Here is a 21,226-nt window from a genome sequence, read left to right on the forward strand (position 1 = left end):
ATGAGGCAAATTTGACAGTAAGTCTTCAGCACGAGGCAGTCTCATGTACATCAGCACATCCTGATTCTAGTGATGTACAGCCATCACACTCATGCATGGATCCGACTCCATCTTTTGCCGCGAATGCTACAGAGTTCACTAGTGATCATGCAGTTATTCAGCAGGTAAGTCCTCAGCACGAGGCACTCACATCTTCTACCGCATGCAGAGATATATGCCATAGCGCATTCAGCTCTTCAAGTGATTCCATTCCAGCATCCATCAGTGATGCTTTCACCTCTGACATAGAGCATACCTTGGGCTCAATTCCCTTCAATAGTTCTGAATCCAACATCAGCTCAGTCATGCCGCATTGCACCCTTGGATCCAGTGATCACCACCTCTTTTGATCAGTAGATCATTCCTCAGCACAAGGATACCTATGCATCAGTGGGCACGAGGATACCTATGCATCAGTGTGGTCCTACCCCAGTGCAATGGACATCATCAGGTTCAGCCATAGAGCAACCTAGGGAGACTCAGTGTTTCAACATGCACTTATGACTGTAGTATATAGTCCTTACAAGATGCAGATCAGTGGTTGGATCCACGATTACAGATCAGTCCCTATATCAGCATTCGGCACCTCATTCGCCTTGGGAACATCTTATGCATTGTATTTCAGGCTTCTAGGCCTTTACCCTATCAGCTCCTTCTCCATGAACCTATGACAGATGCTACATCCCATGCCGATGGATGTTTAGCTATGCACACATCAGATGACCTTCAGCTCATGACAGTTGAGCATACAAGTTTGACAGGTTGCCATACCTTGTCATTTGTACGGGTCTCTTCATTAGCAGAGCAGTGTATCACACTTGCACCTTGTGCCCTAAATTTTCAGCCCCTGGATCACTCTGTCCACATCGACTATATGGTCTTCTTTAACCCCACATCATTCAACAGAGATTACATTACTACAACATACCTCGCACATTGCTGTCAGTTCTTTTAGGTTGGTGATAACCTCGTATGTCACAACCTACCGGATTATTTCTCCATAGCTACATCGACTAGCCTCACATCCGAATGCCTCTTCAGAGCAACTGCACAATCCACAACGACTCATGACATGTTCAGCTTTGACATGTTCAGCACGCAACCATACATACCGTTTTTCACGGAGTTATGTGCGTATGTGAGCACAATCACCATGTCGGAAGCATGTACAATGAGTACAACTTACGAAATCTTGTATACATCGTAGATTTTCTCTTACTTATGAAATCTTGTACATATCGTGGATTTCCCCCTCTTAAGTTGTAGGTCATCTTGCGCCTTTGGGAATAAAGCCCAAAAGATAGGTTGAAAGGAAGAGAAAGGAAATATGCAAAAGGTCAAGTCTACCTGGATCAAAGACTGGTCGATCGAAACTCTAATTTCTTTTCAGACTTCTTTTCAATTTTAGATGCTAGCATACGCACCAAACGAAATCCACAAACAGGTCTTATACATGCACCCTCTACTTACCCAGTGCAATTTAAGAGGAGGTGTTAAAGATAGTGTAAAGTGCACTATCCACATAGGATATAGGGGCAAGCCCTAACCCTAACCCTAAGGGGTTCACATGTATATCTTCATGTTAATTGTCAATACACTAAATGTTGAGGTAGCTATATCATGTGCACTCCTCTCTCTCTCCCTCTCTCACTTCCGCTATCAGTTCTAGGCCTAGCCCCTAGGTATAAGAGGAGAAGGGGGGGACGAAGGGAGCAAAGGAAGGAGGTGGGGAGGAAGAAGGAGGAGACGGAGGAAGCAAAGGGGAGGAAGGAGGGAGGGAGCGGACAAGGGAAAGAGTAAGGAGGAAGTGGGAGGAGAAAGAGCGGAGGAGCACAACGGAAGGAGAAAGCAGTGGGAGGAGAAAGAGCGGAGGAAGGCAACAAGAGAAGGAAAAGAGCGGATGCAATAATTTGAGAGAGTATAGGTTAATGAGAATCATGAAGGGGAAGGGGGAGAAAATTTAATAGAGTTTTAGTCGAAGAAGCGACTAAGGACGCTCCCATTGTTTGTAGATGAAGTGGACAAGGACCTTCACTGATTAACATGCCTTGCAAATTAAGATGGTTGTAGAATTGAGAGGCACTAAACATCCTTTATTACCCTTGGATTAGGCTGCAAACATTTTAGAGAGGTGTGCATGCTATTAATATCAAAGTAGCTAGTGGATGAGGGCTAACCACTCTAGGTGTAATAGAGGATCTCCCAATCAAGATGAATTGAATCCCTCTTAAAGCAATGTACTCCTAGGATAGTAAGTCCAATTTTTGAATTTGCTTACATGATATTGTTAGACAATTTTCCCAAAATGAAATATCAAGATATACCTTTTCAAGATACACCTTTTGTGTCCTTAAAAAGAAATTAAGTGCAAGTACAACAATGATAAAGCTTGGAATCATGAAACATCTACTTTTTATTGTACCCTTAAGCATGGAAGAACTCCATCATAGTAGAAAAATGAACTATCATAGGAAAAAATATGCTTCAAAGTCAATATTAACTAATCAATTTTATCCTAATTTAAATTATGCAATTTAGATGGTCAATTTGAATAACAATTGACAAACAAAACAAAAATTTCTCCATCTCCCAAGCGTTTCATTGAAAAACTAACCTCCATTTCCATATAAACAACCAATCATTTCTAAATTGGAAAGGTACACACTTGCAAAACATGATAAAAATCAAAAGATAATTCACCCATCCACCAAAAAGGCAAGGCAACCAAAGGCACATTGTGGTAACGTACATGACAGCTCATAAAAATCAATCGACTTTCTGAAGGCATACATTTTTTATAAAACAACATTAAACTCTAGTAACATGCCAAAATTAAGTTGTGAAGAGGGTAAGTCGTAAAGGCAATTTGCCCCACGTTCAGTGGGGCACCCCCCAATGAAAATGCAAAGGCCACCAAACAAAGGCACAATGGGCCTTCATACATGATAGCGCATAAGCTTACACATGGAAAGCTCTAGTTCAATCCAAAACTTAGCATCATACATGCACACAATATGCATGTAGACTTCTGGGCTAAATCTTCAATTATAGAATCAGCATAACATAGCAGCCACGCAAAAAACCAAAATACAAACAATCATATTTTTGGATACTACTTTCTTGTTTGATGCTCAGCACGAGTACTAAGATTTCTTAACTCCAAAGTATTGGTTAGCAACTATATTACCATACATAAACAGAGCTGCTCATTCCAGACTTCACTCAGATTATTTCCTCTGCCATGACACTTAACAATAAGTTCTACATCAATAATCTGTTTCCATGAGACCTCACCACACAAAAATACATGAATCTACATTCTAATCCGAATTTGAAATCATACAACTTCGATTTAGCTACTTTGCAGAACCATGACAAAACCACTTATAAACTCTCTATATGTCAATCTTCTTGCCAGCACCTTCACCAAGTCGCCCCCTCACTCAATTGCTTTCCTCTTGAATCCAGCCAGAATGGTACAATGCATCCTGTATATGTTTGAATCATTCATTACATTCATCTATTACACTCGGGAGGCGTGAGAGAGCACCAATAGGCCATATGCTCATCTCTACGTAGGTTACTAACCAGCCCACCACATTGCAAACAAATAAAACTACTTCCGTCTGAAAAAGCATCAACTACCACCTGCATCCTCCCACTCTCTGCTAGTATAGGCTCTCCACTTGAGGAGCACTCCATATTATCAGAATGCTCGAAGTTAAGAGGACGAGGTACAAAATCCACGGGCTGTTCAAGTGGCTGTGACGAAGAACCGGAAGGGACACTGGAACCAGCCTCCACTATTGCACATTCTGCAAATAATGCAGCTAGCTCATCTGCAGCAGCATTTGCATTCATCCGCTTTTGATAAACATCTCGAGCCCTTGCTAGGGTCTGTAGCACTGCTCCCTCCCCACCTGCAGCTTTCAGAGCTGCAACGACCTGCATGTACCAGCTCAAGTTAAAGATCAAAGGTCATATATGCACTGGCCTGCAGCCAACTCGCATGAAAGCAAAGATGGATGCTTGGGGTGTTCAGTGGTGCGCCTGCAAAGGCAAATGATTTACGTAATGCACAAACCAAACAAAACTTCAAGAAAGAAAGAAAACTCTGTTTACTTCTGTGAAAAGAAAAAAAGAGAGGAGACATGAGCACAAGAGATGGCTCATGCATCTAAAAGGACAAGACTTAAACAAGCCATCAATGCAATCTCAAAAGCTTAAGAACTCTGTAAATAAGAAACTGTTTTCAACTTCAGAGCAACAGAGAAGAGAGGGAGGGAAAGATAGGGAGAGGGAGAGAGAGAGAGAGAGAGAGAGAGAGAGAAGGGGGGGGGAGGGAAGAGGGCCTGAGGGGGGGGGGGGTTGGTGAAGAGGGAGAGAAAAGAAATTGGTTGTGGGGAAGGTACCCATTTTATGGGTATATAGCTGCCATTGATGATCAATAATGACCTGATCAATCTCGTTCTGTGTAAGTGCAAGCAGGGAGCATCTAGTGAATACTGATGTGATGATAGACATGTGAGCAGAACCATGTGGAGACTCCTGTGTAGTAGTGCTGCTCATCTCCCTCGACTGCAAACTGCATTGACGATAAGAAAGCCACCCATGGTAATCTCTGTCGCCCTGCATCTGTCCATCCGAACTGTTTCACTTTGATCTACATAGATGATGATTTGGAAAGAGGTATCTGTGTGGAGGGGTCTTGCTCTAGGATAAAGCCGAGTGGAGTACATCTCTTCCCCAAGATTATGCAGGACACTGTGCCCTGTACTCTCTCAAGACCTGTGAGCTCATCCTCTTTGAGATCTACTCCCTAGAAATATTTTGCATATAGGGCTGCTAATCGGACTACAGAATCAAAGATAAGTAATTGCATGTGTACGTGCTCGAAATGTGCTTGGAAACAGTCTCTCCGATCTCTGACACTGAGGCATGCCCTCTAGTCCACCATAGTAAACTTGGGGCCTGTGAAAGTGCACCCCAAGTATACATATGATTTAACTATCTCAACTGGCTCCCCTACAAGTGTGGAAGCCTCGCGTCGAAGCTAAGCTTCATTAGTGTTGAAGATCATAACCTAAGTTTTACCAAGGCTAACTCACAGAAGGTTTGCAAAGCTGGGATTCGGGAAGTGCAAGTGAATCTGTATGAAATGAGCACACCATCATCAATATACAGCAAGATATGTACGATACTTTATGCCAAGCTCAACACCTAGTGTGTCCACGAAAGAGGCTAACTCATCAATGTAAAGGCAAAAGAGAGTGATCCATCCCCACTTCACCCCCCTGGTGCTGCTTACCTTCTCTGACCTGTGGGGTGTGCACTTCTGATTGTAACTCTCGCTATGCCCAAAGCTCGCAGTTGTGCAATCAAGTGAGGCCATGTACTGAGAGAGAGAGAGAGAGATGGCATATGGTTGTATTGACTTACAACGTAGACCCAAACAAGACGTATGAGGCAGAAGTGCCAATCCATAACCAATTGCATTTGCAGCACTGTGTAGCTGCATCTTTGGTTACATATGTATGTTCGGAGCTTGAATCCAGGCAGTGAGGGTCAATGGGTCTGTCTTGCCTGGGAAGGAGACCTTCTTCGGTAGGCTGCTACTGGTGTGATCCCACAAGGTCTCACCATGATGCTGGGAGGAAAGAATAAGCAAATGAGATCATCTTGTTCCTCCTTTTGGCCAAGGGCCTCATGGTGATTCCGATGGTCATGTAGCTTCATCGTGCCCTCGAACATTATGGTGGTGGACGGCATCGACTTTGTAAACCCAGTCTCTAGTCTGTTGACTGCTCTGATTGGTCCATGTTCATGGATGAACCTGAAGCTGTGGTCTTACCAAAGCAGAGCACAATCATAAACTGGACAAGGCTGTAGCCAAGCAACACTGAATATCTGAAAGATAAACTAGAGAAAGAAGTGATGTCACATGCACCCCTGCACTTGGGAGCAAAGTGACACACTAGCTACATCGACAAGTGCATTACAGTTCCCTGATAGGAGACTTTGTCGTATGCTGCGACCCCTTTGTGAGCCCTTGTCTAGGGACAGTCACGCACAAGCTACGTAGGTCAGTCTCTCAGCCTTAGGTCAAGATCCGAAGATCACTAGTACCCACTAGAGCACACTAGGTTAGTGTTTCCCTCTTAGGATTCTAGGTAGGTCTAGGTCTCAGCCTAGGATAGGAGCCCTTCTGGGACCCCTCAAGGCTGGTACAATGAAGAGGAATGGGCTGGGGAAGGGCTGCCTTTACAGGCTTCCTGCACCCCTCCCTAGGTAGGCTTTTATCGGGCAAAAGGGCCTGAAAAGCCAGCCCAAACCAGCCGACTGAAAGTCGGCCAGTTTGGGGCTGGTTGGTTCAGCCCCAGCCCTCTATTTAAAGGTGGGCTCCATGCCTTCATTTGTCACTCAGCCTCCCAGCCTTCAGCACTCTTACAGCTCCTCTCCAGCCCCCTTGTGCAGCCCTGAACACTTCCAGAGTTGGCCCTGATCAGCCTCAGCTCTTGGACCTCAGTTCAGCCTTCCTGGAAGGTGTCTACGCAGTACACCAGTCGGGGATTTGGACCAGCAAATGGAGTAAGGTTTGGGTACTGTTCCAGCAGCTCTTTGAAGTTCTCTTTTTCAGTTTGCACAGCTCACTTCTCAGCTCTATATCTCAGTCATATCTCAGCTCACTCTTAGATTATATTACTCCTAGCTTTCACTCTCTCTCTCTCACGCAATAACCCTGCATACCGGTGGACAGCACCAGCCTCTTCCTTGCCTTGCAGAAGTGCCCTACATTGTCAGTGTGGACAGCATCAAGGTCTCAGTATTGGTTGGAGTTTCCTCTCAGGTTGTTGGGTCTGCAATACGTGTGAACAGTGTACTCTTCAAAAGTGTGTTTCCATGCTCTCTCGAAGAGTGTTACTTGTATCTTTAAGTTCTCCAAGTATTAAAGCAAATTCTCCCCTGATTGGGGGAGGGGTCCCTCTGTGGGTACGGAGACCCAATCGGTTGTCGTCTCTACTCTCTCTCTACCCTCATATCCTCTCTCTCTCTCTCTATGGTGCATAACGCTAATTCCTCACTAAAGGTTTAAAGAAGATCTTGCTGTGATTACACGATCAGATAACCGTTGCATGTTACAGGTGACAAAAAGGGGAACAAGACAGCATGCTCTGAAGGCTCCTCCCCGCAACTCTATGCATGCACAACCCGAGAAACCAACTCTGTGCCTACACGACCTCAGAAACCAACAATAAAAATACCTTGTCGATTGTGCCACTCGAGAGTTCTGAACCATTTTCTTAGTGAGGTACTACTCTACATTGAAACCGATGTAAAATACGTGCAACTACTTTGGATATATGCCGACAAATCGTCTAAGCGAAAGCATATTCATGTCTAAGCATGGAAGCATAAGCGTAACTCAAAGACAATACTGAAATAAAAAGACAACACACAGACTATGTGAAAATAGCACCCCACCCAGGATTAGTCAGAGAGTATCTACTCTGCTTTTGGCCCAATGGGAGTGGAAGCTGGAAGCCAAACTTCGATGGGTGCCTCTTGTTGGAAAAGCAATGTCCACACACAGCTGGAAAGGACATTGATATGCTATACTTCCACTGTGTGGCTATAGACACCTCTTTGACGAAGCTTGAGAGATACTGGCCGGAAGAACTTTGTTGCTGCTGTGGAAAACTTAGATGGTGTCCCACCCTGTGAGCATGAACTGCAGCCCACGGAGAGGGCTAGTCTGCTGTAGATCTCCTGAATTTCTTACGTAGGCTGCCGCTGGTATATCCTCCAAGTCTGCAGAGGATGGGCTGCACTGCAACTCAAGGCTGATGCGAAATGAGACCCAGGGCAGCCTTCTATGCACTGGCAGGCCTTCGATCGGCCGACCTGGTATATGATGGACCGATCCAGTCTGTAAGCAGGCCGATCTGGTTTATAGGTCTGTGGACCTGCTACACACCTATAAGAGGCCCATGCCTGCCCAGACTGCTCCTGCCTCTGCCTGCCTGTTGCAGAATGCTCCTCAGTCAGCCAACTGTTCTAGATAAGAAATGCTAGAGCATTTCCATGAATTTCATAGTAGGATTACCATGAACCAACCATGCGCATGGTGGTTGTGGATAGACAAACGAAGATGGCCAGGTAGAGAGACGACAATATCTGCTTCACAACTGGCAAAGGTGGTTGTGGAGAAGTTATTAATCTCCATGGCTTCCAGCAGCTAAGATTGTTAGTGATTATGATCCTAAGTGAGTCATTTTGGGCGAGAATTGTTTAAACAGTTGGATACTAAGCTCACTAAGATTATTAACGATATGCTTCCTGCATATGCCTCTCGGAAGCAATCTGACTGGAAAGAGTGGCTGAGTTTGCATATACTAGTGCAAAATGCTCTGCCACTGAGGTTGAGTCTATGTATCGATTCCAGCTTAAGGGTCCATGGACTGTTGCAACAGTCTGCAAAACAGTTTCAAACTTTCAAAGTTGGTAAAACAACAAGAGAAGCGTGAAAAAAAGGCTTAAGCCATAAAATACTACCACTGCCTAACGAGACCAGATTGAGTTTTATACGACTTCCTCGAGAGTTCCTTGAAGGGTACATGTGAGAATGGTTGGATCATAGTTGGTAAAAGGGGCCCCTGGGTGAAGAGCCTAGAATGCATGTGGAATGTACCTTTGAAACAAGTTCTCGTAACTAGTCTTTATAGTCATTGGTAATGTTGGCAGGACTCAAAGCTCCCAAAAAGTTCACCCTTATTGAGACCAGACTTGGCAGGGAACTTTATAATGACAGACAAAGTACCTAAGCCTGCAGGAGACACAGAAGCAGGACAAGGAGAAAATTGAAAGCAATCAGATTCTACACAAAAAATTAATGTAGAAGCCGTAAGAAGACAGGTCATTTCAATGAACTCTGCTTTCCTTCAGAAGCCTTTCACCTAAAAGAGGTAAATTTCTCCACCGATAACATCGTTCTATATCTTCTACTTTCTCCATCCCTTAGAGATTCGTAGTACACTACGAGACTGAAATGCCTTCTCAGTGTACAAGAACTCATGTTCACTCCTGTAAGGAATGTCATCATAGCCTGGACCATACCAATATTGGTGGGAGACTGCAAAATAGAGGCAGATAGCTTGCAAGATTCCATGGTTTTCCTTCCACAGGACAGGTAGAAATGTAAACCTCGCCGGCTTACTATTGGTCGCATGACATTTGACACTACATAGACACGATAGTGATACAATGTACAAAGCGTCGATGTAGATCTTCTAACGTTCTCATCATCAACAAGATCTCCCTTCTGAGAACCAGACGGCCTCGCTTAGTAAGACACTAGCAAGTTACCGGAGATTTGCATCTTTCCGCTTGCTACGCCAAAAATGAGATTACATACAAACAAGTGGATGAAACGGCGTATTTCAAAAACAAAAGTGGCAGATGGAGAGGAAGTACCGCTTGGAGCGCTGAAGTGGGGTTCCCTTGGTTGATTCGAAGGCGAGCGGTGGAGAGCAACATGGCAATGACATCTGAAGGATGCTCCTGCCTGCCGGTAGCAAATTGAGAATCCATAGCTGTGAAGGTTGGAGGATTTGGGAACTTGATATAAACGAAGTTACAAGAATGTGATATGTTATGTGATTATGCAGAGCGTGAAAGAAGAATAAGATGATAGTGTGTTGGCAGACAATGGGTGTCCTATCTACATGGCTTTCTCGCAGGGTCTAGATAAATTTCCAATCCTTTTTTGGTGACATCTCTCAAGTACTTTCTAGAATCTGGGTACTTTCACACCACCTCCCCCCCATCGCGGAGGAAATAGAGTTGGAGGATGGACGCCTGTTGCTCTAAGCGCAGGGCATTCCGGCGTAGGCCGCGTGCCACAACCTGATAGCTTTCGACTCCGCGATGGTGGCCGACACGTGGCCATTCCCGACTGTCAAGTCTAGCAAGGCAAGCGCCCCACACCACCACATGGATTCTGTCGTGGCAGGGGTGCCCTTTTTGTGAGAGCCGCATCTTCTGGGGAGATCTAATCTCCACCGACCCATGGCCTTCACGGCCGTCGAGTGTGGTGAGTCCTTTTTTGGTGAAATCTCTCAAGTAATTTCTCGAACATGGTCGGGTTCGCACCACCCACCCCCCCATGGACGAGGCAATAAAATTGGAGGATGGCCACCGGTTGGTGTGAATTAGATGGCCACTGCACATGGTGGTTCACACCACCCGGCAGTCATCAGGTTGTTAATTTTATGTCATCAACCTATGATTGGTGTAGCACTTAGAGAAGATCAAATGGGCCAATCATTTAGCAATTGGAGGAGTTGGCTATGAAGTTGTCAATGTTCGGGCCCGTCCCTCTCATTGGACCAAGTAGCACAGCAGCCCTTCACACGAGGATGGCTGACAAGTGGTGTGAACACAGCCTATTTCCCCCCAAATCAGTAAACTAGTTTGTACTTTGATGGTGGAGAGTCTACCTAGGGCTAGTTTGCATACCAAGTAGGCATGAAAAACCAGGATCCATTCACGCGTAGTTTTTTAGTGGGCAGTTTTTTAGGGTAATTTTGTGTATGCAACCTAACATGTCAGCCCACGAAGTCTTAGATCACTTGCTGCAAGTGATTGCAAGCCTGGTTGCTCCTCGAGCCTCGGTTTTGGAGTGCTGCCGGCCCAAAAACCAGTTTCCACATCCAGGCTAACATGGATGGGGTGATTTGCAAACTAGGCCCTTCGAGTAAAGAGGCCCTTAAGCTTTAGCTCTATTGTGTTGATAGATTCCCATCTAATTAGCATTCATTTACCTCTCTCTCTCTCTCTCTCTCTCTCTCTCTCTCTCTCTCTCTCTCTCTCTCTCTCTCTCTCTCTCTCTCTCTCTTTCTCTTCCCCATGGATAGATAGATAAATAGATATGTGTGTGTGCACGCGCACGCGCTCGCGTATGATTCTATTCAATCCTTTTTTTTGCTCTCTCGAAAAATGTTGAAAAGGTGTTCCAAGTTCGTGGTTATGTCCTCCATGCTCGTGCGTGCAAACAATATATACTAGTGTCCTACTCGCACTTTGCTGCGGCAATAACCATCCTCAACAGCACCACCTCCACCACCCTCTTCCAAACCACCGACCTCACCATCGACAACCAAGGCTCCGTCAATATCACCAATATAGTTGGCTCCGCTCACATCGGCCTCACTCAGCTTGGCTCCCCCTTGACTGCAGTCATCCAAGGCTAGCTCTACGATAATCCTTACAACATCTGTGTCATGACCGTTAGCCAGCTCTTGCTTCCTCTTGGTATCAGAGCTCCTGAGCCTTCGCCAGCTCCCGTCAAGTATACCATGTTTCTTAAGTATCTACAAAGCACAGGCATGGACGTCGTTCTACAGAAGCATGATATTCCTCCTGGCCTCACTCTCTTCTGCCTAGACGATGCCGCATTTGGTAACCTTCCCAAAGGCTTCCTCGCAAATCTCTCCAACGTCCAGCTCATATCTCTGGTTGAGTTCCATGCCATGGCAGGCTACTATCCATCTCAGGAGCTCGGTACTCTTTCCGGCACTCAGACCACTTCAGCATCTGGCTCTGGAGGAGGCACCTTCCAGTATAGCTCCATCTTTCCCAACAAAGCGGGAAGCCTCTTCATCAATAAAAGATACAACAAGGTTCCAATTGGTGCAATGCTCTACGCTACTATAGCTCCATCTTTCCCAACAAAGCGGGAAGCCTCTTCATCGATACAGGATACAACAAAGTTCCAATTGGTGCAATGCTCTACGCTACTGATCCAGTGGCTGTCTATGGCATCTCCTTTGTTCTCATCCCTAGTGACATCACTAGCCTTGCTTCTTCCCCTGCTCCGAGCCCCGCCCCAGCTTCTTCTCCCACCCCCGTTCCTTCTGTTTCCCCAGTACCGTCTTCTTCCCCACCTCCTTCTCCATCTACCTTTGTTCCCAACGCTTCTCCCCCTCCTCCTCCAACGAAAACCCCCTTATCTTCTTCCAACGCCCAATCAGGCACTCTCAATGGGAGAGTACATCATGTTTTCAGTTTGCGTGTTCATTTAGAGAGTGTACACAGATGCAATCCCAAATGGCATGCCCATCCTTGAGAGTTTGGCTCAGTTTGTAGCTGTGATTTGAAGACGGCCTTGGAAAACCTTGTTGTTGTCCGATCAACCGTTACTCTAATTCGTTGGTGAATTACCAAAAGGATCACCAGTCTAAAACTGAATCCAAGGCTCCGTCGCGTGAAAGGGAGGTGCGACGACTTGTCACCTAGTGCCTCAAGCTGGCAAGAAGCCTCAAAAAAAGTTGAAATCAGCGCCCGAGGGCAGCTTGTGGTGGGGAGAGACTGCCAGTGGATTGCGCTTCCGTTTGGTGGCTTCCTCCTTGGAGATAGAGAGCAACGCGAGAGAGACGATCAGCATTCAAATTGGTAGTGGATCACACTTGGAGGAGGAGCCAGCGATGGGCAAGAATGTGGCTCGACAAGCCCCGCTTAATGCGAGTTGGGAGGAATATCCTCCAAAAGAAAGAATGGAGATAGCAAATCCAAGTAGGAGATGAATCGAAACGTTAATGAAATGTTCAACTCCCCATTTCCATGAGAGACTTGAAAAGCCATGAGAGAATTGAAATGCAGAGTCTCTAAATCGTTGACACGTGGCAACTCCCCTCTCCTCCATCCTCCTTTTTTTTTCCTTGTCCCTAGTTAATAGGTTAAAGATATATATTCAATAAACATCATGTACAAAAAAATAAATTAAAAATAATATTTCTTCCAAACATTCAACAAATAGTTCTTAGTCAAATGGTCTAGGATCTAAGGAATCGTAGATTCAATGACATGGATGGAGTAGTTGTGGTCCAATTTCTTGCCTATTTTAATAATCATTCAAGTAAGAAAATCAAACCAAAAAAATCACCACAATAAAGCTATCAAAAACTACCTAAACTATAAAAAGATCTTGTAGCCGCCAATTTACATTTATTAGATTGATAGATTCCTATAAAAGGACCATTCAAACTTACCAAAAATGTCACCACAAGCTATATATTATGTGGGCAAAACATTGTTCATATACACATAGCTATACAAAATGACTATCAAAATGCACCAAAAAAGTCACCACAAGCCATACTGTGGTGAGCAAAAAACCATTCATATATACGTCACACAATATCTGTATGCACCTGTGCAAGTTCTTTTGCTATAACCACATGTGGAGATAAACGCCCTTCTCATCAAGCAAGTAAAGCTTGGTAGATTTTTTGCCTACTTAGTGCAGATTGGTGAATGAACATATGGATCTTCGCATCTAAACCCAAGTATTGCATATATGTGTAATATTGATGTTTGCATGGGATATATCATTTTCCTCCTTGAGAATGGCCCACAAAGTCCAAACATATGCATGAAGGGAACACTGAAACCACAACATTGTACTTTTCCTTTTCTATGTGATCCTGGAGTGGAAACTAGGTACTCCACATACTCTCTAGGGAGAATTGTATTAACACTGTGAACAAAACATTCCAAGGAAATAGGCACAGCTATCCTTGTTCTCATTTCAGATGGCACCGCATTTACCCACTCCACAACCATGCCATCCCTTGTGCTTAGTCTACCCGTTGAATCACTAGATTTGGCCCTAGTGCATTGCTTTTTAATCTAAAGACTCTAGTTACCAATAACCTAATTTCCTCCTCATCCGTCCTCAATAGGCCACTCCCTAGGCACCTTAGGTGGTTCTCCTTCAATGCAATTTGATGGTGTGCATGTGTGGTCCATCTTATCCTCGCAAAACCAAATTAACTACCTTCGAATGCCTGCTTTGATGGTGATTCTCCCAAAAAAGCTAGGTGCAGGAAAACACCTCTTTTTTGTCCTATCCTAGTGATCTATCAATTTGTGGTATTTGATTCCTTTGTCCTCTAAGTATCCTTGACACACAACACCGACTTCACGCAAGCCATCCCCGACAAAAATGAGGATTTGGGAAATCCAAGTCTTTCTTAGTTAGGATTAGATTGTATCATGAGCACTCACTTGCATATGTACGTCTTCACACATATAGGTAGCATCAACCGATTTTAACCTAGGGCTCAAAAGTGATGTCTGAGTCCTAGCTGCCCTAGGTAATCCCAGCAACAACAAAAAAAGCATATAGTTAGTTCCTACCTAGTTACTAGGTCACATGCACTCACATGCTTTCACTTAGACACATAGTCGATTGCATGAATAATTGTGCCACACACTTTCATTCCACACTCTCAAAGCATGTATAAAAATAAGATCTCTCACAAACACACACAAACGTCATACTTGCACGCCAACTAATCTAATGATCAATGGTACACCATAGTTTGCAGCCATCTACCTCCTCTCAACCACGGTGACCACATGCATTTGTGGTTCAGAGCATTAGCTCCGAGGAGGATTCTGTGCATGACATGGAAACCCAAGAAGAACAAATGCCACCCCAATCACCACCAGCCTACACAACCATTGACGGGACCCAATCATTGGAGCTTGTGTGGCCACCTACATCGACTTATGCTCTTTCCACTACAACAACATCTTTCTTAGAGCAAAGGGGTCTAGGCAGTGTGTATGAGAGCCTAAAATCCTTGGAGGACAGTCCTACAATGACCACATACATCAGGGACTTTCTCCAGTCTTACCACTCCAATGATGCACAGGTTGGCAAGTACAACACCATCACTGTACATCAAAGTTCACTCAACATTATCCTCGACAGTATAGTCATTCAAAGGGCCTTCTCACTCCCAACATAAGGTGCAAAATGCCCTACAAGGCCTGCTGATGCTTAATTTTGTGAAGTACATGCCTCTCCCCGCCAAGGGCACAATGTTCATAGGGATGGCATATTACTTCACACCATCATTAACCCTCGCCTCAAGGAAGCAGCACAATTCCTATCCACCACAATCCTGGGGGTTAAGTGAGCAAGAATCGATCCCTTCCACTCCACACATTTGTCTGCTGAGTAGGAAGCTAAAGCAAGACTGGATTCAACACTTAGTCATCTTCTTCACCAAAAAATTAGATGGTTCATCAAGCCAAAAATGTAAAATTCCATACTTATTGGCTATAATCATCAATAAAGAGCTACAGGAACGAGAAATGACTCTGCCCTAGTCACCAAAACCTATTGAGGAGTTGGACATTCCCTTCTCATAGCATGGGAACCATCACCAACTTCTCCTACTATCACATTGACAAATTCAGATACCTCTGAAGAAATGCCTATTCTGAAGGTCGGAATTGAGGAATTGCCCAATGAGATGCTACATCTCGGTGCACAACTGCAACCAATATATCTCCAACAATAACAATAGCCAGAGCCTGAGACAAGATTGGCACCAAAGCGTGAGGCTACATCAGCACCAGCACCAGCACCGCCCATTAACGCCATGCTAGTCCATGAGCCACAAGGGGAGCTAGTGCCAGATCAATAGTATGACTACTATACCCAAGTGATTAAAATACCATTGGAACAACCCCCAACAAGTACTACAGAATCATCAGGATGGCTACATGGGTAGCAATTGTATCAGCAGTATTGCCAGACCTCATCACCGTCTGTCATTCTCCATCATCAAGCTAGCCACATGCTTCAAATATCAGAACTATTCTCACTAGCTTGGCCAAGGAGGAACATGCACAAGAATTGGAAAGATAGACTGCAGCAGCAATCAAAGACCAACTCTAGGGAATCACCAGAGAGTTCAGGGCACTTTGGGCGCAAATAGATGAAAAGGAGGTTGAAGAAGTGCACTTGAACCAAGCTCTCCAAGGTCAAGAGAAGGCAGTGAGGGATATGACCAACCTCCACCAAAGCCAAATACAGCTGACAGCAGTAGTACAAGCCATGGCAATCCTACAGACCTCTTATAACTCTTGATCTCTGCACATGCTTGGCAGACAAAGGCACTAGCATAGGCTCGACTCACTCTAATCCACAAAGAAGAAGAGATCCAGGATTGCCAAGACAAGCTTGAAGACATGCAGACATGCAACAGTCTTTGGCAATACGCACTTTCAGCATTTAAGAGCTTACAAGGGACTGCAGAATCTTGCAGGACCAACTTGCTACCGCCAAAGAGGCTTGCAATTCACAAGCGCAAGTCTTGGACCAATGGTCTAATACCACTAAATTCATTCCTCAACAAGCGCAGGTCACCTTGCAAATGAGAAAGCTTAAGGAGGCATATACATTTATCTACCATAAATATAAAGAAAAAATGGGTGAGATGCAATCCCAAAAGATAATCACCTCCAAGCTTGAACTCCAATTGCTAGTGCAAAACATTGAGGCAATGGAACACAACACCAATGAAGTCCCTCTACAATGCACAATGGTGGTGTACCAAGAGCTTGTGGCTGCTCTACAAGTGGAAGATCACCTCAACGCACAAGTGCTTATCCAATGGAAACAACTCCAAATCAAGATCATATCCGCTCATCCAACAATCAAATGGGAACGTTCCATAGGGACCAAAAATTTGTGCATAATTTTCCAAGACTTGTCCGAAGATGACAAAAATATCTTCTACCTGTCTACACATGCCGAGTGCATAGCACTCAGGACGGATGCTTTCATCCCATATGTATGCCTCATGGGTAGTCCTCCCCTCATGGTTATTGCTGGTTTGTTGCCATTGCTACAAAAGCCATCACTATTATTTGCAAGGCATGACATAACCAACATCCCACCCTTGTAGCTGATGATCCCATCGCACCAACAAAAAGAAGTGTTGGAAGATAACAGGGCCTATCTCACATCCAACTTCCCATATCTAACTACTCTCTCTGCCAATCTCATAACCTCACTTACCCTTGCTGCTACCACCCTCTTAACCTTCCCTGAGCTCCATCCTAACATCTATTCCCTTCATCGTCTCTTTGTTCATGCCTCTCACCACTTTCAACTAACCCAACAGTCACAAACTTACGAGCCCCTCACACCTAGCTTCTTCCCTTCCCTTGCTAATCCTACCCTCGAGGATTACCAAGTTGCTCAAATCATTTGCCCATCTCTTCCCCCCCTTCCACAACTAACACTCAAACCATTTGCCCAGTTCTTCCCCCCCTTCCCTCTGCTCCCCTGTCCACAACTAACACTCTTCCATATTTCTCCCCCATGTCCCCAGATTCTCTCCCTGCCTTGTCATCACCTCCGACACTACCTGTGCTACAATCAACAAAAAATGACGCAGTATTTGATTTTGAATATCAGGATCCAGATAATCCAATTCGCACTCCCATGACAAATTCCAATGATGGGTATGATTTTGATGTGATACTACTTCCCAGTAACCCCATCAAAGAATTTTGGAGCAAATATCCTAATATGAAAACTCAAGGAGGATGGTGGACCCTTGACAACTTCACTACTAACCTTCGTTAGCGTCAAATTAGTGAAGATTGGGTAAGCAATTTGGATCCCCAACCTGATTGGCGCCATCCCAAGCTCTTTGATGTAATCTTCTTGAAAGAGTACCTGCATGCCCCTCCATGTCTTAGAACCCATCCCAAGTTCTATGCAGTTCCACGATGTTACAGATGGGAAGCAACATACACACTTTGGGTGAAGATCGCACCATAAATTGGCTAATGATCGAACCAGACTTTGGTGTAGAATTGAATATCCAAGGCACACTGATTCGAGCACTTCAACAGCATGAGCAAATAATGCGTGGTAACATTGACCACTTCCTTCACCAAAGTGCTATCTTTTGCAAAACATTGGAATACATTATGGAGGTCCCCAGCCACATCAACCGCCATTTGCCTCCACTCAGTTTCAATCCCAATGAACGGATTGATGCTCAGATTACAAGCCGACTCTATCAAAGAGTCATCTTCTTAGAAGCACGCCACATATCTATGTTCGAACAAATGGTGGATATAGGCTACCTGGAAACAGAGCAAAAATTGTATGGTGCCAAGGCTTTACAGCAGGATTGACTGGCACGACACAAGTTCCATAGCCACTGGATTTCACGCATGGCATCCTAGCTATGTGATCACAATAAGCCATAACCTGAGGATGGGTAATAAAATGGATTTGGGAGTATGTTGTCTCTGTGCCAACATGGACTGAGGTACTGCAGAATGTGTGTGTAGAGTAGCGGCAAAGCTCCGCTTGTACTTGCATAAGGCTAGGAATAATCTCTCTTAGGAATCCTCAACATGCAAGTTCTACTTGCAACTCCTACATGCATGTTAACCTCCATGATTTATGAGGGAGTCGAGTTCTCCACCATGTACTCTACCCTGAACCTTGGATCCTTCTTCTAACCCTTGAACCTCTTCTAAACTCTAGAACCTCTCTCTGAACCTTGGAACCTCCTTCTAAACCCTGAACCTCCCTCTAACCCGTGAACTCCTCCTAAACCCTTCAACCCCCCCTAAAGACCCCAACCATGATCATGCACATTCCTTTCACACATGCATGCACTATGTTTTCTTACCACACTTAAGCCTACGTCTCTCGTCGGAATACAACTTGAGGTCCTAAGCTACACTTATACTGCTACACTTATACTACAAACAACAACACCGATATATCTGTAGGTGACAAAAAGCCTCGGAACCCTGCATATTGAGAATGCCCTACTCTTCCTGCGAAAATCGTGGGAAAGAGCCAACAGCTAGGGAATTTACCTTGCGAGCTACCTTTTCATGTGCATTAGTCTTGGAAGGTTCAACCTTGAGTTACATTACTCTTTTATGGCTCTCCAACGTCTGCGCCCTCTGAGTGAAACTTTCAATGAATAACCTTCAGTATATAAAATGCATTGAATGATCAATGGGGTGCCAATGAGTGATTGGAACGTGGGCAGTCGGAGTGAATAGTGGTAGCAATGAATGTGGTTATATTTATGAGATTGATCTTCTGGTTGATTTGGTATCAAAGAACAATGATGGCCTCTTTTTATGATTTTGCACTGCAAGCCTAGAGGTCGAAAGGAGGCTAGGTGTGTGAACTCCTCTTGATTACATGCTCGACAAGTTATTTTGCTATTCTATTCCTGCTTACACACAAAATCTTTAATCTCGGGTACTCAGTGGTGCCTCGTCTACTAGCTGTGTCCCTATATGCATCTCCACATTTGTAATGACCAATTTTCCTTTCACGTGAAGATGGGCTGATTGTGTTCCACAAGGTCCATAGATTTTGCAGTTATATCCAATGACAATAGGTTAAAGACTCTATAGGTTGCAATGACTAATGGTGTTGCACGCATTAGTAGGGAATACCTTCACTTAGCATTTGGACTTTCATCGATCTCAATCTCTTTGCATCAACTACTGATAGCAAGTGTGACAACTCATCCTTTGAGGTTCCCTATGTAGGCAAGGAGTCCTTGTTGCATCTCGATACTCAGTTTGGAACCATTGTCATTGTCACAGGTGTAAATATTTTGGTAGGTATTAGTCAGGGAGTGTCGAATTTAAAAAAATCAGATGAACAATTGGATAAGGCCACAAGTGTGGTTCCTCTCTTGAAAAATCTTTCTTATGGAAGTGCACTAAAAAAAGCCATGGACATTATAACAACAATACAAGAAGTTGATGCACTTCCAATAAAGTACGATGGCAATAGTTTATTTGAACTTCCTAATTCGGCCCTCCCTAGCCATACTGAGGGGACTGAAAGAAAATACGATAGCCATATTTGGACAAATGATATAACAAGTAACATGACAGGCTTTGATAGTGTAGTTAGGATTTGAAGATGTGGTGGGCATCTGCAATGCAAAAAAATAAATTGTCCTCAGTTGGAGAGAACAAAAGAGGCCAATGAGAAGCATTGGCAAGGGAGACTATCACGAGTATGTCCTTAAAGATCAAACTTTGGCAAACATAGCACTCTTAAGTGTTGCATTGTGGAGGTCATCCTTTCTGTGAGCAAGATTGCCCATGTAGGCTATTTTTATGTTACCGACACCCCAAGGGTGATATACAATTTAAGAGGTGTGTTATACACTCAAGATATCATTTGAATCCAGTTGGTGAAGGAAGTTCCAGAGATGCTGTGAAGGAAGTTAAGGTTAGGTTGACTGGTCTCATGCAAAGAGATGAGATGGGAAGACCTAAGGCCTTGCAAAAGACTTTATTTAAAAAAAATAAATTGGATGCCATTATTCAAGATTATCCAAAAGCCATGAGTGATACTGAATTAACATAATCAATAGAGAAGACTCCTCCAACTCTGGATAAGAGAGGGTATGTGCATAGGTGTCCATTTAATGTGATTGAAAGTAGGCAACGGTTTTTGAAAAGTAAGGAATTTTTGATGTTACATGTTCTTAACTCTAGGCTAGCACGTTGGAAAAGGGAGGCCCAAATTGAAAGTTGATCCTTTGCAAATGGTTATTGAAAAGAAAGTGTCTGTATGACTATTTTTAGAGCATAGTGTATCCTAGTCAACTTGCATTTTCTTCATTTGAAAAATGTCATGTTTTCAAGATGTCTACCAAGGGCCATGGTGATCTAGTGATGAACAAGATGAGGCCAGCTGGTTTGCTTTCATTTTGTCAAATGTATGAATGACTAGAATACAATGGCATGCCATGTTTACAACCCTTTCATTCAAGAGCTGCAAACTATTGCTATTGGGGATTTCAAGGTTGAGGATACAAAAGCCTAGATCCTTTTTTGGGAACTGCTAAATAGAGTAATGGAAAAGGAGGGATTCCCAAAGCCTCATTTTAAAGGAGTTATGGGGCTGATGAGGCACAAGTAAATTGGCATGCAATTAGAACAATATTCAATGGTGACGCGAATAAGGTGCTCAAAGGAAAAGAGAGATCTTGCTTATTCAATGGGGAGCAAAGCTTGTAAAACCATGCTAAGTGTCTTCCATTGTTTGATCGTGAGGATTTCAAGCTAAGGTGCAAACAGTGTGGCAGAATGCTCCATCTCAAGAAACTGTAGAAATTGAGTTGAAAAACCTCTGTTCGTTGTTCAAGCATCATGCACACAAGAAGGACATCTCCATTATAGATACATGAATTGTGTGGTGGCATGCAATGTCGCTCATTGGGGAGAATACATTCTCAAGGTACGTCTATTGTTATTTCATTCACAATTTTATTGTTTGTTGTTTATTGGAAACTAATCTATGCTTCTGACATAG

At 44.0% G+C, this 21,226-nt stretch overlaps 1 protein-coding gene across 1 annotated transcript; it reads right to left on the minus strand.

Annotated features, from left to right (window-relative positions):
- Positions 1-3,193: 3,193 nt before the first annotated feature.
- LOC147881866 (uncharacterized) lies at positions 3,194-9,833 on the minus strand. Its single transcript, XM_087401834.1, has 2 exons — positions 9,511-9,833; positions 3,194-3,984 (listed from the first exon to the last, which is right to left on the minus strand). The coding sequence occupies exons 1-2, from the start codon at positions 9,625-9,627 to the stop codon at positions 3,556-3,558; spliced, it is 546 nt and encodes a 181-aa protein (XP_087257960.1). The 5' UTR covers positions 9,628-9,833; the 3' UTR covers positions 3,194-3,555.
- Between the last annotated feature and the right edge of the window lie 11,393 nt (positions 9,834-21,226).

This window comes from Dipteris shenzhenensis, chromosome 30 (assembly GCF_047967505.1).
Source record: "Dipteris shenzhenensis isolate YYH24624 ecotype China chromosome 30, Dip_SZ_1.0, whole genome shotgun sequence".
In the NCBI taxonomy this organism is placed as follows: Eukaryota; Viridiplantae; Streptophyta; class Polypodiopsida; order Gleicheniales; family Dipteridaceae; genus Dipteris; species Dipteris shenzhenensis.